We start from the raw sequence: 13,870 nt of genomic DNA, 5'->3' as shown, positions 1-13,870 counted from the left end.
CCCACACCCCAGACTCAAGGATCCTCACTTTCTTACCCACCCAAGTTCAAGACCAAATTTGCTACCTTCTCCCCACCTCCCTGCCCCTGTATGTTTGCTGTAACTGGGCCTGCCTCAGTCTCCCCTACCTCTATTAATTCCTTACATCTGAAGATGAAAAAAAAAAAAAAGAAGAAGACAGGACCCAGTGGTAGGGGCAAGTGTCTGCATCCGTGTTTCCCAAAACGAGCAACCCAGTCCTCCAGGGAGGCATTGAAACCATACAGTGGGGCTGCAAAAGCAGATGTTCACACTTTATCCTGGATTACGGCCTAGAGTTCAAAGTCTTTCATTGCCAACGGGGCACTGAGCAATTTGTTTTCTGAGAAGTGGGTTTAGAAACCTTTAAAAGTGGGTTTAGGAACCTGTGGTCTACACCTTCAAGTGATGAAAGAGGGTCCCAGAACATAAAAGAACTGCCTCCCAATGCCTCCTTCTAAGTGTCACAGTCTGATTAGTATGGGTTCAATTAAGAAGCTAGACACCCTGACTGAGCCCTGCATTCATGGGACGTCCTCTACCAGCTCTTTTCCATGGCCTCCACAACTGCCCCAATATAGGACCTTCCTCAAAAGCAAACTCTAATTCTTTTACAGAAAGTTCTGAGGCACAATGTTCACCTACTCCATTCACCACTACCAGCATCTCTTTATCTCCCCACCAGACCCTCACTGAGCACCTACTCCACGCCTGTCAAATTCACCACAAAAACCATGTCGCCAAGCTAGAAGGGACGTAAGAGATGAACTGAGCCGGTGGTTCTCAAGTTTGACTTGCTTAGAGTCACATTAAAAACCACCATTTGCAATGGCCCCAGAGAGAACTAACACCCAAGGCTCTCATTTTAGGTAATGGGAGCCAAGGTCTAGAACACTCAAGCTCACACAGAGGCACAGGCAGAACCCTGACTGAAAGTCCACATCTCCAGAACTGGCTGTGGCTTTTCTTTCATTTATGGTCCTTGGTCCCTGGCTCCCTCTACTTTGGGCATCCAGTAGCCTACCTCCATGCTGATGATTAACCAAAGCTCTTCTGCCGACAGTACTCCTAAGACCCCCACAGAGACAGCTTCTTATAGTCGGAGACAGGGGTTCTCAATTTTTTTGCACATGCAGGTCTTAAAGAGTTTTCTGTCTTAGGCAAATTTCAATTGGTAAATACCTATTTTCACACATTTTAGAAATGACTTAGAAAATCTTAAAATATGTACACTCAAATATATCATAAGTAACTCTTAAAATAATGCATTCCTTTTTCTGATCAGCCCATTTTAAACAGGACTCTTTAAGAGTTCTGGTCTACCAATATCCTTTGACTTCTCTTCGGAACCACTGAGTAGAATAATTATAGCTTTATGCTTGTTTGCTTGTTGATATAGAACTCACATGTCTGCACATCAAATACACCATATGGTGCAGGTGAAGTACAGGTTGGATACACCTGACAAGAGCTACTAGTGAGCTGATTCAAAGTGTCTGGTACAAAGAAGAGTATCTGATTAATGAACCCAATAACAAGTGAACCCCCAACAAGTGCTATCAAGATACCCTACCATACCTATTTTTTGTACTTGTGTTACAGTTTTTGGTACCTCAGGCTATATTGTAAAGTATGCTTCAAATGACGGCCTAAAGATATACAAGACGCAGCACTTAACCAATGCCATTTTAAACGCCCAGCACGGCCTATCTGCCGATCCTCGGGATGCACATGTGAACCTCTGAGACCCCCCAAATGGCTTTGGTGCTCTATTCAAAGATATGTCAGAGAGCTTTCTGTGCCTAGGAGGGCTGACAGAAACCAAGGCCACTGTAGTTCCCTGATGCCTGCCCTTTAGCTCATACTGCACTGTTTACTTTCTGTTACCTCCCTCACCCGCATGGGTCATCATGCAGACTAGCCCATGTGAAGAACACACAAATATTTGTTGAACTGATTAAAGTCAGGAAAGTAAAATGTTTGAGGGAAAGGAATCAATAAAGCCAGTTGCAGATGGCAATAAAACTGACAACTCTGGTTTCCTATGGGAATGCATATTTTAGAAAAAGGTATTTGATTTAAGCTCTCTATCCTTGAAAAATAAATATAGTGGCACAAACGGGTGTATGCACACTCATGTTCACTGCAGTCCCAGTCACAAAACCACAAGGTTGGGAAGTGTACATCAATGGATGAATGGGCAAACAAATGTGGTACATACAAACAATGAAATATTATGCAGTGATAAATGCTTTCGAAGCCATGAAACATAGCATGGATGAATGAATCTGGAGGAAACACCAGCGCTGCTATAACCAGCTAGAGAGATAGAAAGGGCGACAGCAGGGGGATATGGGGAGAATGCTGACACAGTGCAGAGAACCAACATCAAGGAACAACTTATGTGCCAATTGTTGAATGGGAAACTAATTTGCTGTGCAAATTTTCACCTAAAACAATCAAATAAAATAAAAAAATTAGCAAGTATACAGAAGAAAAATATCTTGAATTCTCAAATATTCAAAACCAAAATATACAACACAGCTACTTCTTGTTAGTGAAAACTAAAACACCAAAACAATCCTAAACACCAGATATATTTGGTGCTAAACTGCGTTGTTCTGCTAAATTATTAATATAGAATGTATTTGTTGGGGGGAGGTAGGGAGAATCAATACAAAATATGTTCCTCATTTGTAGCAATTAATTACTCTCCATTTCATGTGAATCCCTCCAAAAAGTTTCCCTAAGCTACAGTAGCACACATATACAAATACCCTTACAGGCACACAATATCTAAACTCAACAAATAACTCCTGCATAAATACGAGTCACCAAGGAAGACTGTGGGCATAGTACCTGATTTAACTCCTTCAGAGAAATAATAATTACTCAAAAAATTACTCACAAAACATGTAAGCTTCACTACTATAAAGAGGCGCAGGTAAACCTGACACTATTTTCAAAATTGTACATGTCAAGGAACTGAAGAGGAAGGTCAAACAGTGTGACTTTAAACTTACCTATAGGTAGAGATAGACCAAGACTAACACACAAGAGGTTGGCGTCTAGGCTGACTACTCTTTCCAGGAAATAAGCAGGTGAAGAACTAATAAAGTTAAATCCACTAGGAATGCAGTTTAAAAAGTAAGTTTAAACCCAGAAAACAAATAGTGATTAACTAGTATCTAGATGATTGAGCTTACCTAAAGGCAGCAATGAGTGGTGCATAAATTGAGTCCCCATCATAAACGTACAAATGGTCCCAACTACACTCTGTAGCAAAATGATTGAAACGAAGTCTCATTATTCTGTTTGGCCTGAAAAGAATAAAACAGCAATTTATAACAAACTAGTCATCGTTACCATCAGACACACCTAGCATCTGCCTTCCCCTCAGGATGGTAAGTTCTTTGATGGAAGAGACCAACCAGGTCTGTTCTGGTGTACAAGATAGCATTGAGTAAAGATTTATTCCACACGATGATTTTGCTAAACATTTCCCCATAACAACTTTTTGAAGCTGTACCAATTTGGGGTGACTTAAAAAAAAGACAAGATTTTTTCACTAAAAATGAAATAAACACAGCTGTTTCAACATTATTGTTTCAGGAAAGACACACTCATCAACCTAACAAACCAGCTTCTAGTCGGACAATACATGATATAACATATTTCTTCCTAGCATTAAAAAAATGTATTTTACTTTGGGATGGAGAGAGAACATCATCCAGGACTTTTCAGGCTGCTATACATGGGCAGTACACATTTTGAACACTTGCTTATGTAAACTTTATTTTGCTCTAAAGGAGTTTTTCTATGCTATAACTTTAACCCTAGTTTAAAGGCACGATAGCCACTAGCCCCTAAAAGGTTAAAAGAATGATGGAAACATACAGATAGCATAAAACCTTCTTGTACAATTTTGGAAACCCAAAGGGGTCATTCTGCTCTGCTCTTAAGGGCCACTATGAGTTAGAATTAACTTGGTGGCTGTGGTTTGGACACATACATTCGTAGGATGGGAGGGACGTGGATGGGCAGTGGTCCAGTGTCCTCATTTGATTAGATGGGACACTGAGGCTCTGTGGGTTATGTGGAATGCCCAGAGCATTTTAGCTAGTCTGTCTGACTAGACGAACACTGTAAAAGGGGGTAGGTATTTTACCTAAATTATTGGCTATGTATTTTGTCGAAAGTAATGCTAAGAGGTGGTTTATACTAGTTTACTCCATTTCTGGTTTTTAGCTTGTTTTGACAAGGTATTTTGGAAACCTTTAAATAAAATTATTCATTTTTTTCATAAATGAGAAATTTGTAAAATTGACATAAAATTGATGTTTTAATTATGAAACACCTAATTTTAAAGATTTTTCTATTTAAAAGCTAAGAAATGGTACTGTCAATGGAAATACACGTCCTTTAGATTCTTTGTGAAGTACATGGCTTTTTCACTTATTACAGTAACAGAAGATTACATACAAAATATCTGTGGTGGGGAAGCTTTCCTTTAGTTGATTTTAAATCACTGGGCTACCTGAAGGATTAATTTTAGATTGTTAAATGAGCTATTTTGCTCACTGTAGTAATCAATGCAGTGCAGATGTAAACATGCATCATGTTACGAAAACATGCATGGGTAAAAGAGCCATGTGCAAGAAAACCAATGTATTTTAATGTAACAGAGTTCAAAAAGTGGACTGATACTGTGACAGAGAGCACACAGCAAGCTTCTTTCTTTCTACAAGAGTCAGGTGAGGCCTGATTTTCTTCATGTACTTTAACCACAATAACATATCACAGCAAAGTGAATGTACCAAATGTGTTCATTCAGATACCTTGCAGAGATTTTTTAAAATGTAAAACAATGCTATTCTTTTCACTAATTTTTTAAATGTAGGTGGAGCTTTTTCCATAAATATGTCACTTGTACTAACATGCAGTAGGTTTGTTATTGCTGTTCTAAAAATAATATTTTAAAATTAATTTCTAATATAGCAAACATGATCCATAAAAACAAAAATATTAAGTTTAAGAGTATAGTGATAAAAATTTGAGCGACATTGCATTAAAAGTTTATTGTGTAGAAAGGAGCAAAAGAAGGCAACAGCTGGAAGAATAAAGGGAACCAGGGAGACTGTTGGTAATTCAGAATCACTTTGGCTTTCTTGCCTACAATAAAAATATTGAGAAAAATGGCACATTGTAATTTGCTAGTGGTTTTTAAATAAACTTTAAAAAGTACTCAATAGTGTCTCCGTGAAACATGGCCTATCTATCCCGAGACCACAAGAACTAGATGGTATTCAGTTACCAACCATTCTAAATTGGGCAACAACAGATCGCCCTGACAACAGAAAATATATGTACTGGATTGACTGAGACCAGAAGTCTCTTCAGGACTAGGGCCCAGAGATACTCCTCAAACCTTGAATGGAAATGAATCCCTAAGGTCATCTTATAGCTGACTAACAAATGGGCTGTAAAAAATAATAAGATCACCCATAAGTACTATACATCTGAAAAATCACCTATTTGAGACTAGTCAACTTTAAAATAATGGTGAGGATGTGTGGGGACATGGAAACAGGATTAGTGGAAACTGAACAACCAGAACAGAAACAATGAGCATATCAAGGCACTGTGAAGACTATAACCAAGGCCACTAGACCAAGGAGACACTGAGTAGGAGCCTAGACCGTTAGGTAAGCCTTCACCAAAGACACAATGAAATGTTAGTTTTAAAACCATGCAATTGCTTTTTAAACTATTACAGTTGAAAATATACAAATTTCACATGTATGCAATTCATCTGTGACCTTGAAATCTCTTTTTAATCAACAGTGAAGATCAAGGAAATAAAAAACTCAAATTCACCTGCCAAATGAAAATTTACATAATAAAATAATATTAAAGTATTTTAAGCTACAGATCCTTAATTTCATTTCTAAGAGAAATAATGTCATACTGAGTTCTACCCTAAAGAAAAAGGAAACCATTATTACTTACTGTCCTTCAATGAGCCAAGTGCACTTCGTTTTATATTTATAATTTCCAGGTCCATCTGTTATAAACCCTGAAGATCCAGTTAGTCTGTAATTTAAATAAAAAGCTTAAATCCATCAGAATTTCTCATATTTAAAATAGCTTTATTTACCCTCCAGACAATCCCAAGTTACGCATTATGAGCACACAGCTTACTATTACCATAAAATGGTAGTTATATCTGCAATAGCTGTTACACAAATCTGAATAAAACAAGTTCTTACCACATATTTAAAATAAAGGATATAAAAATATTAAAACCAATAGAAATAAGTACATTATCAAAATCTTTCTGAAAGATCATACTATGTACCATGAAAATGACCAAGAACTTATTATAAATATGAAATAGCTTTTAAAAATAAGAATACCACAGTTACCATTACAAGTAAGCCTGGTGCGTTGACTCCAACTCACAGTGACCCTAGCAGGCAGACCGAGAACTATCTCATAGGGTATTCCATGGCTGTAATGTTTATGGAAGCAGACTGCAACATCTCTCCCCAGTTACAAGTAGAATGCATTTGAGATACAACACTGAAGACAGGGGAATTGTGCTAGGCAGGTGCATCAGGGCATAACACACAACAGGTCACTGTAGTCATTTATTTAACTGCTGTTTCTGAAGTGGCTATCTACACCACTTCTAGAACAATGTACATTAGCACTTGCATTGCCACGTTCATGCAAGCCTAAAGTTAATTAATATTTTTAATTTTTAGGTCTTAACAACATGATGTTACAATGCAATGAGTTTTACTTATAGCTGACCTTGGGTTTATAATTATGCCAAAATTGAGTATTTAGGCTTATTTTATGTACTTTGTGAGAATCAGTCAATTGACTATGCAAATAGGATAGATGAAACCACCCAAAAAGATTACATAACCTTGCAGGAATTGATTGGTTTGTGGCCCAGTAGGAAAGCTATGTCTTGAAAATGATATAAAGCTTGGTTATATAAGCTGCTACTCCAACAAAGATTTTCCAGAGAGAGGCAATAAGAGAGAGAGGCAACCTCCTAAGAGCTATAGTACAGATCAAGTGCACAGCACAGAAGACAACACACACCAGTGCAGGTCAGTAGCAGCAACACGAGCAGAGGGAATCACTAGACCAAGTGAATGGCTGCAGTGGTGCTTGCTGCCCTATAGAGAGAGAGTTGAGGGCCTTCTGATAGGAGGCTTGTTGGCAGAGTGGGGTGGCTCCAGGCACTGGTCAGCAGAGCCAAGAGCTGTTTGCCTGAACAGGAAAGAGGCAAGGTCCAGAGAGCACAAACAGCAGAAGTAAGGACTAGAGAGGTCTAGTGAGGCCAAGGGGCCAAGAGTAAGGCCACCAGCTAAAGCAGAGGTTTTCAACCTGTGGGCCGCGACCCCTTTGGGGGTCGAAGACCCTTTCACAGGGGTCGCCCAATTCATAACAGTAGCAAAATTACAGTTATGAAATAGCAACAAACATAATGTTACGGTTGCAGGTCACCACAACATGAGGAACTGTATTAAAAGGTTGAAGCACTAGGAAGGTTGAGAACCACTGAGCTAGAGAAAGGAGCTGAAAGCTGTCCTGGTTGGAAACAGCCTAGCCAAAGAACTTGATTCTGTTTTCCTGAGCTGTATCTGATTACTTCTACATTGACCCTGGTCCTGAGCCTGCTACTTCTCCAATAAACATAATTATGAGTGTGGTCTGTAAATTCTATGTGGTCACTCTGACAAATTACTGAACCCAGCAGAGCAGATAATGAAATTGGGGGACACCTGCTGTCAAGAGTATGCCTGACCTCTATCCACCTAAAAAAATTGGCTTTGTGCTGATCTTGAGTCTCTTTTTATGTCTGGCCATTTGTAAACTGAAAATTCATATTTTTTGGCTCATTTTGCTACCAAGTTAATTTTTTCAAATTAATATGGAGTAAGAATTTTTATATTAAATATTCTACCCATTTATATGTTAAATGTGCTATAAATATATTTTCTGGTTACTTTTTTATACTTTGTGTTTAATATCTTTGATATATAGAAACTTTTAGTTTTTAAGAAGGACACTATGTCTTTGTTTCCAGATCATTTTTCTTCACTTTTGCCAATGTCAGGCTTCTACTTCTCCAATGCTTCTTTTGGATCGGCCTGTCTTAGTACCCAAGCCATCTAGTCGCACCCCAGTGGCAATTCCTTATGCACTGAGATAGCAGCACCTAGTTCACTGTCGTCCGTTCTACTGCATCAGCATCCAAGACAGTGCATCCAAACGCAATCTATGTTTCTCAACCTAACCACAAACAACCCTCTCTTTTAATGAGGAACACCACCTTCAGCCAATCCTGCCTTTTAATGACTAAAGTCACCCACTCCTTGCTCATTAAATCTACATTTTAAGCATTCTACCCTCTGACCAATACATCTTTTCTCTCTAGTTCATTAGCTTAGTTCTCTTGGTCACTCTATGTCCATGGGATCTACAGTTTATCACTTACCACCCATACATTTCACTTTTTCTAGTTTAAGATTCTATGGCCCAGAAGAAAGCCTAAGACTCAGAGAAGATAGTTACTTTGCAAGATAAACTACCCATCACAACACGGCCTCATCCAGCCTTAAGCCAGAGGTTTTCATTCATCAGTGGTGCCCAGCTACCAATACCATTTTGAATCAGAGCCACAACAGATGGATCCTGACAGAACGGGTAGAAGAGAAGCAGAATAAACCTTCAAGTTACTAGACCAGTTGGGACCAAAGGTCTTCCCAAAACTATTGTCCTGGGATATTTTTTAAGCCTTGAACAAAAACTATCCTGAGGTTACCTTTTAACTAAATAATAGATCAGCTCACAAAATAAGAACTATTATCACAAGTACTGCATTCCTTAAAAAATCATCTACATGGAGATCAAATAGTCAACAATTACTTTAAAAAAAGATGAGTGGGTAGGGGCAGGGAAGCAAGATTACTGAACAATCAGAACAGAAACAATGAGAATGTCTATACACTATGAAGAATGCAATCAATGTCACTGAACAATTTTGTAAATTGCTTAATGGAAACCTCATCTATTCTGTAAACTCTCACCAACAACACAACAAAGTATTAAAGGCATATATACACAGCCAACTTCCAACGTTATTCTCAAAGAAGAGAGACCAAAAGCCTTCCCCCTGAAAACAGAAGTAGAAAAGGAGAAACATTTCTAGAGAAGGATTTCCTTATCAATTCTGGAGGAAGGTCCTTATCCAGCCTGAATTTTTGTCTTGGCATCAATCTTACCCTAGGTCTAAGAGAGCCCCAAAACAGGGACACTGGATCCAAATTACGTGCTCCCCTCCTGGCTCTTCTTTCTTGGTGGTAGTAGGTCCCCCTTTTCCCTTTTATTTCTTTTAAGACAAAAGGGACTACCTCAGGGAAATTATCGTAACACCAGTCAGGGCTGCTTAAGGGTGCTGTAGGATTCCCCCCAGTCCCCTTACATTAGAACAGGGCTGATCACGTAAAATAGCAACAAGGGGATCATTCCATCATTAAGTAACCACCACATTACATAAAGGTCAAACCCGTAAGAATCATGGCCCAGACAAGCTGACACACTATTGAGGGGCACGATTCAATCTATAGACACACTATTGAGGGGCACGATTTAATCTATAGCAAGGTAAATCTGTAACCATAAGTATATACATAAGTGTATATGGCTACATATATGTATATATGTAGGTAAGTCAAATAATGATGCTACTAAACAAATGTGGTGATGAAAGCTGATAGTGCTCGGCTATCAAAAGACATAGCATCTGGGGTCTTTTTTTTTAATAGTTTTATTAAGGGCTCATACAACTCTTATCACAATCCATATATTCATCAATTGTGTAAAGCACATTTGTACATTCGTTGCCCTCATCATTCTCAAAACATTTGCTCTCCACCTAAGCCCTTGGCATCAGCTCCACATTTTCGCCCTCCCTCCCGGCTCCCCACTCCCTCATGAACCCTTGATAATTTATTAATTATTATTTTGTCATATCATGCCTTGTCCAACATCTCCCTTCACCCACTTCTCTGTTGTCCGTCCCCCAGGGCGGAGGTCACATGTACATCCTTGTAATCGGTTCCCCCTTTCCAACCCACCCACCCTCCACGTGTTGCCACTCACACCCCTGGTCCTGCAAGGATCATCCACCCTGGTTCCCTGTGTTTCCAGTTCCTATCTGTACCAGTGTACATCCTCTGGTCTAGCCAGATTTCTAAGGTAGAACTGGGATCATGATAGTGGGGTAGGAGGAAGCATTTAGGAACTAGAGGAAAGTTGTGTTTCATCGTTGCTACATCACATGCTGACTGGCTCGTCTCCTCCCCAAGACCCTTCTGTAAGGAGATGTCCAGTGGCCTACAAATGGGCTTTGGGTCTCCACTCTGCACTCCCCCCCACCCCCCAATCAGTATAATTTTTTGTTCTGATGATGCCTTATACCTGATCCCTTTGACATCTCATGACCGCACAGGCTGGTGTGCTTCTTCCATCTGGGCTTTGTTGCTGAGCTAGATGGCCGCTTGTTTACCTTCAAGCCGTTAAGACCCCAGATGCTATATCTTTTGATAGCCGGGCACCATCAGCTTTCTTCGCCACCTTTGCTTATGCACCTGTTTGTCTTCAGCGATCACATCAGAGAGGTGAGCACACAATATGAATTTTTGTTTTATGATGCTGATAATTGATCCCTTGAGCACCTCATGATCACACAGGTTGGTGTGCTTCTTCCATGTGGGCTTTGTTGCTTCTGAGCCAGATAGCCGCTTATTTACCTTCAAGCCTTTAAACATCTGGGGTCCTAAAGGCTTGAAGATAAAAAAGCGGCCATCTAACTGAGAAGCAACCCACATGGAAGAAGCACACCAACCTGTGTGATCATGAGGGGTCGATAGGATAAGGTATTAGGCAACAAAGACTCAGAACAAAAAATCCTATTATTGGGAATGAGGGGGAGTGTGACGTGAAGACGCAAAGCCCCTCTGTAACTGGACATCCCTGTACAGAAGGGTCGTGGGGAGGAGACGAGCCAGTCAGGGTGCAGTGTAGCACCTATGAAACATACAACTTTCCCTAGTTCATTGGTTCTCAACATTCCTAATGCCGTGACCCTTTAATATAGCTCACAATGTTGTGGTGACCACCCAAACAAAAAATTATTTTTGTAGCTACTTCATAATTGTAATACTGCTACTGTTATGAATCAGGCGAGCCCTATGAAAGGGTCGGTCTACCCCCAAAGAGGTCATAATCCACAGGTTGAGAACTGCTGCTCAAGTTCTTTAATGCTTCCTCCCTCCCACTATCATCACCCCAATTCTACCTTACAAATCTGACTAGATCAGAGGATGTACACGGGTACAGAGAAGAGCTGGAAGCACGGGGAATCCAGGACAAATAAAGCCCTTAGGACCAATCCTGACAGAAACCATCCCAGGAAGGTAAGGGGTAGGTGGAGGGAGATAGGGAGAACCGGTCACAATGATCTTCCTATAACCCCCTCCCCAGGGGATGGACAACAAAAAAGTGGGTGAAGGGAGACATCAGTCAGTGTAAGACATGAAAAATAATAATAAATTATAAATTATCAAGGGTTTATGAGGGAGGGAGGGTGGGGGAGGATGGTGAGGGAGGGGGGTGAGAAGCTGATACCAAGGGCTCAAATAAAAAGAATATGTTTTGAAAATGATGATGGCAACAAATGTGCTTGACACAATGGATGAATGGATGGATGGATTGTGATAAGAGTTGCATGAGCCCCCAATAAAATGATTTTTAAAATGCTACAAAATAGTACAACCTTTTACTAAATAAGTCTATCAAAATGTGAAGCTGTTGCTTCTAGATATATGCCCCCAAAAAAACCAGATTAGTTTTTCAAAGCTATGTATTTAAATTTTCTTACAAAACCACCTTATCACCTTCAAAATTCTCTCCATTACACTTCATACATTTGTCAAATCTACGATTCCCTTCTTAGAAACATTTTTCAAGCTCATCTGTTTGGAAAGTTGACAACATCTCCGTTATTGTTTTTCTTTCACCTCTTCTATGTCATCAAATAGTTGTCCTTTCATGTCTCTCTTCATTCACAGAAACAAAAAGAAGTTGCATGGAGTGAGGTCAGGTGAGTAAGGTGCATGGGGCTAGAGAGGCATGCTGTTTTTTGCCCAAAACTGGTGCACTGAGATGGCTATATGAACAGGTGTATTGTTATGATGGCAAAATCAGTTCCCTGTCTGCCCTGATTCCGGCCCGTTTTGCATACACTGTTATACTATCTTTTTAGAACTTCTAAATAAAAAGCTTTATTTAACAGTCTGACCTGGTAGAACGAACTCCAAATACACGATGAGCTGACATTTTCATCCATTTGGGAAGTTGATGGATATCCAGAATGAGGTTTGTCATCAATCGACATTTCACCTTTTTTGAAATGAGAAAATCACTAGTACACTTGAGTTTTCATAGTGTTGTCCTTGGAAACTGTTCAATATCGCAACAGTTTCTGTGGCATTTTTCCTGGGCAGGAAACAAAATTTCACAGCCACATGCTATTCTCTTAAATTGGCCATCACCAAAAAACAAAACAAAACAAACAAACAAAAAACCCCGAGGTTCTAGTGAAACTGCTTTTACGAAAAAATTCACTGTGACCAGAGAGAACCTTCCTAGGAGATGCCACTGGGTGTACTAACTCAAGAGAGTTACTGGATGATCACCTAGCAGGAAAATGCATACCACTAAGAAAGCTCTGCCCACTGGAGCCTTTTCAGGGTGTTTTTTTTTTTGGGGGGGGGAGAATTCTGCACTCTTCGACTACACCAAGTCAAAATGGTCATTTTGGCATTACGTCCTGAAGAACTATAGTTTTGAATTGGGGCTAACACCCCATTTTAAAACAAAACTTAAATGGACATCTTCTCAAATCACTGAAGCTTTACACCAAGTTTATGGGAATGCTGCCTCACCTAAAACATTTTTTTAAGGTGGATAAAGCATTTAAAGGAAGGTTTGGAAGACCTCAAAGATAGAGAAGAGCATCAACTTTGCTGAAATCCTAAATGAGTGGAAGAAGCCCACAGAATTACCATCGATGTGACAGCTACTGAAGATGGCACAGGGTTTGGCATCTTCAACTTTAAGTGAACATCTGCACCTCAGTAAGCTTCCAGCTAGGGGAGTGTTAAAAGCGTTGCACTAACTAATCTTTAGTTAGTTAGCTGATTAAGATCCACAAAGCAATATCCAATCAGGACAGTGACTTTGGAAGTTCTTGCTGGGCTAGTTCCATTCAAGGCGTAAGGGTATAGTGACTGATTCTTGAGATTCCAAAGGGATAATTCTGATGGATTTTCTAAAAAGACACCAGCTATCATGGAGTTGACTACAAATAAGTTTTAAGAAAACTGAAAATTCCCGGAAGGAAAGGGCCAATAAAGTTGTGCCAAGGGATTTTTTTTTCATCCCCTTAGGACAGGTGCTCACCCTTAGAGGGTAGCGAGGGCTGTCCTGTGAAAATTTCATTAGAAAACCTTGCGCCATCTACTACAGAGCCTTAATCTTTCCCCTTTAGACTTCACCTTATTCCTCTAACTCAAAGAACACTGAACACTTGCCTTGCTCCAGGATGCCCAAACTGCCATTTTGATGGGGTGTAAATTAAAGAGTGCAGAATTCTTTGAAGGGCTGGAGAGGCAAATACCACCTTCAGAAATACATATATACCTAGATGAAGGATGTATCTAGAAACAATACTTTCACATTTGGAATATGCTTGTTTAATAAAGAT

General features: G+C 39.7%; 1 protein-coding gene across 5 annotated transcripts in view; it reads right to left on the bottom strand.

Moving 5' to 3' along the window:
- The window catches only part of ATRN (attractin), a 145,734-nt gene that overhangs the window by 94,075 nt on the left and 37,789 nt on the right, over positions 1-13,870 (bottom strand). For all 5 annotated transcript variants that reach the window (XM_075563931.1, XM_075563926.1, XM_075563928.1 and 2 more), the window contains exons 2-3: positions 6,028-6,111; positions 3,225-3,338 (exon numbers count right to left, since the gene is read on the bottom strand). In XM_075563931.1, coding sequence (XP_075420046.1) covers positions 3,225-3,338; positions 6,028-6,111 — 198 coding nt within the window. The remainder of the gene's footprint in view (positions 1-3,224; positions 3,339-6,027; positions 6,112-13,870) is intronic.

Source organism: Tenrec ecaudatus, chromosome 12 (genome assembly GCF_050624435.1).
Source record: "Tenrec ecaudatus isolate mTenEca1 chromosome 12, mTenEca1.hap1, whole genome shotgun sequence".
NCBI lineage: Eukaryota > Metazoa > Chordata > Mammalia > Afrosoricida > Tenrecidae > Tenrec > Tenrec ecaudatus.
Note: the sequence above shows the minus strand (reverse complement) of the source record. Positions and strands in the feature narration are given on the sequence as shown.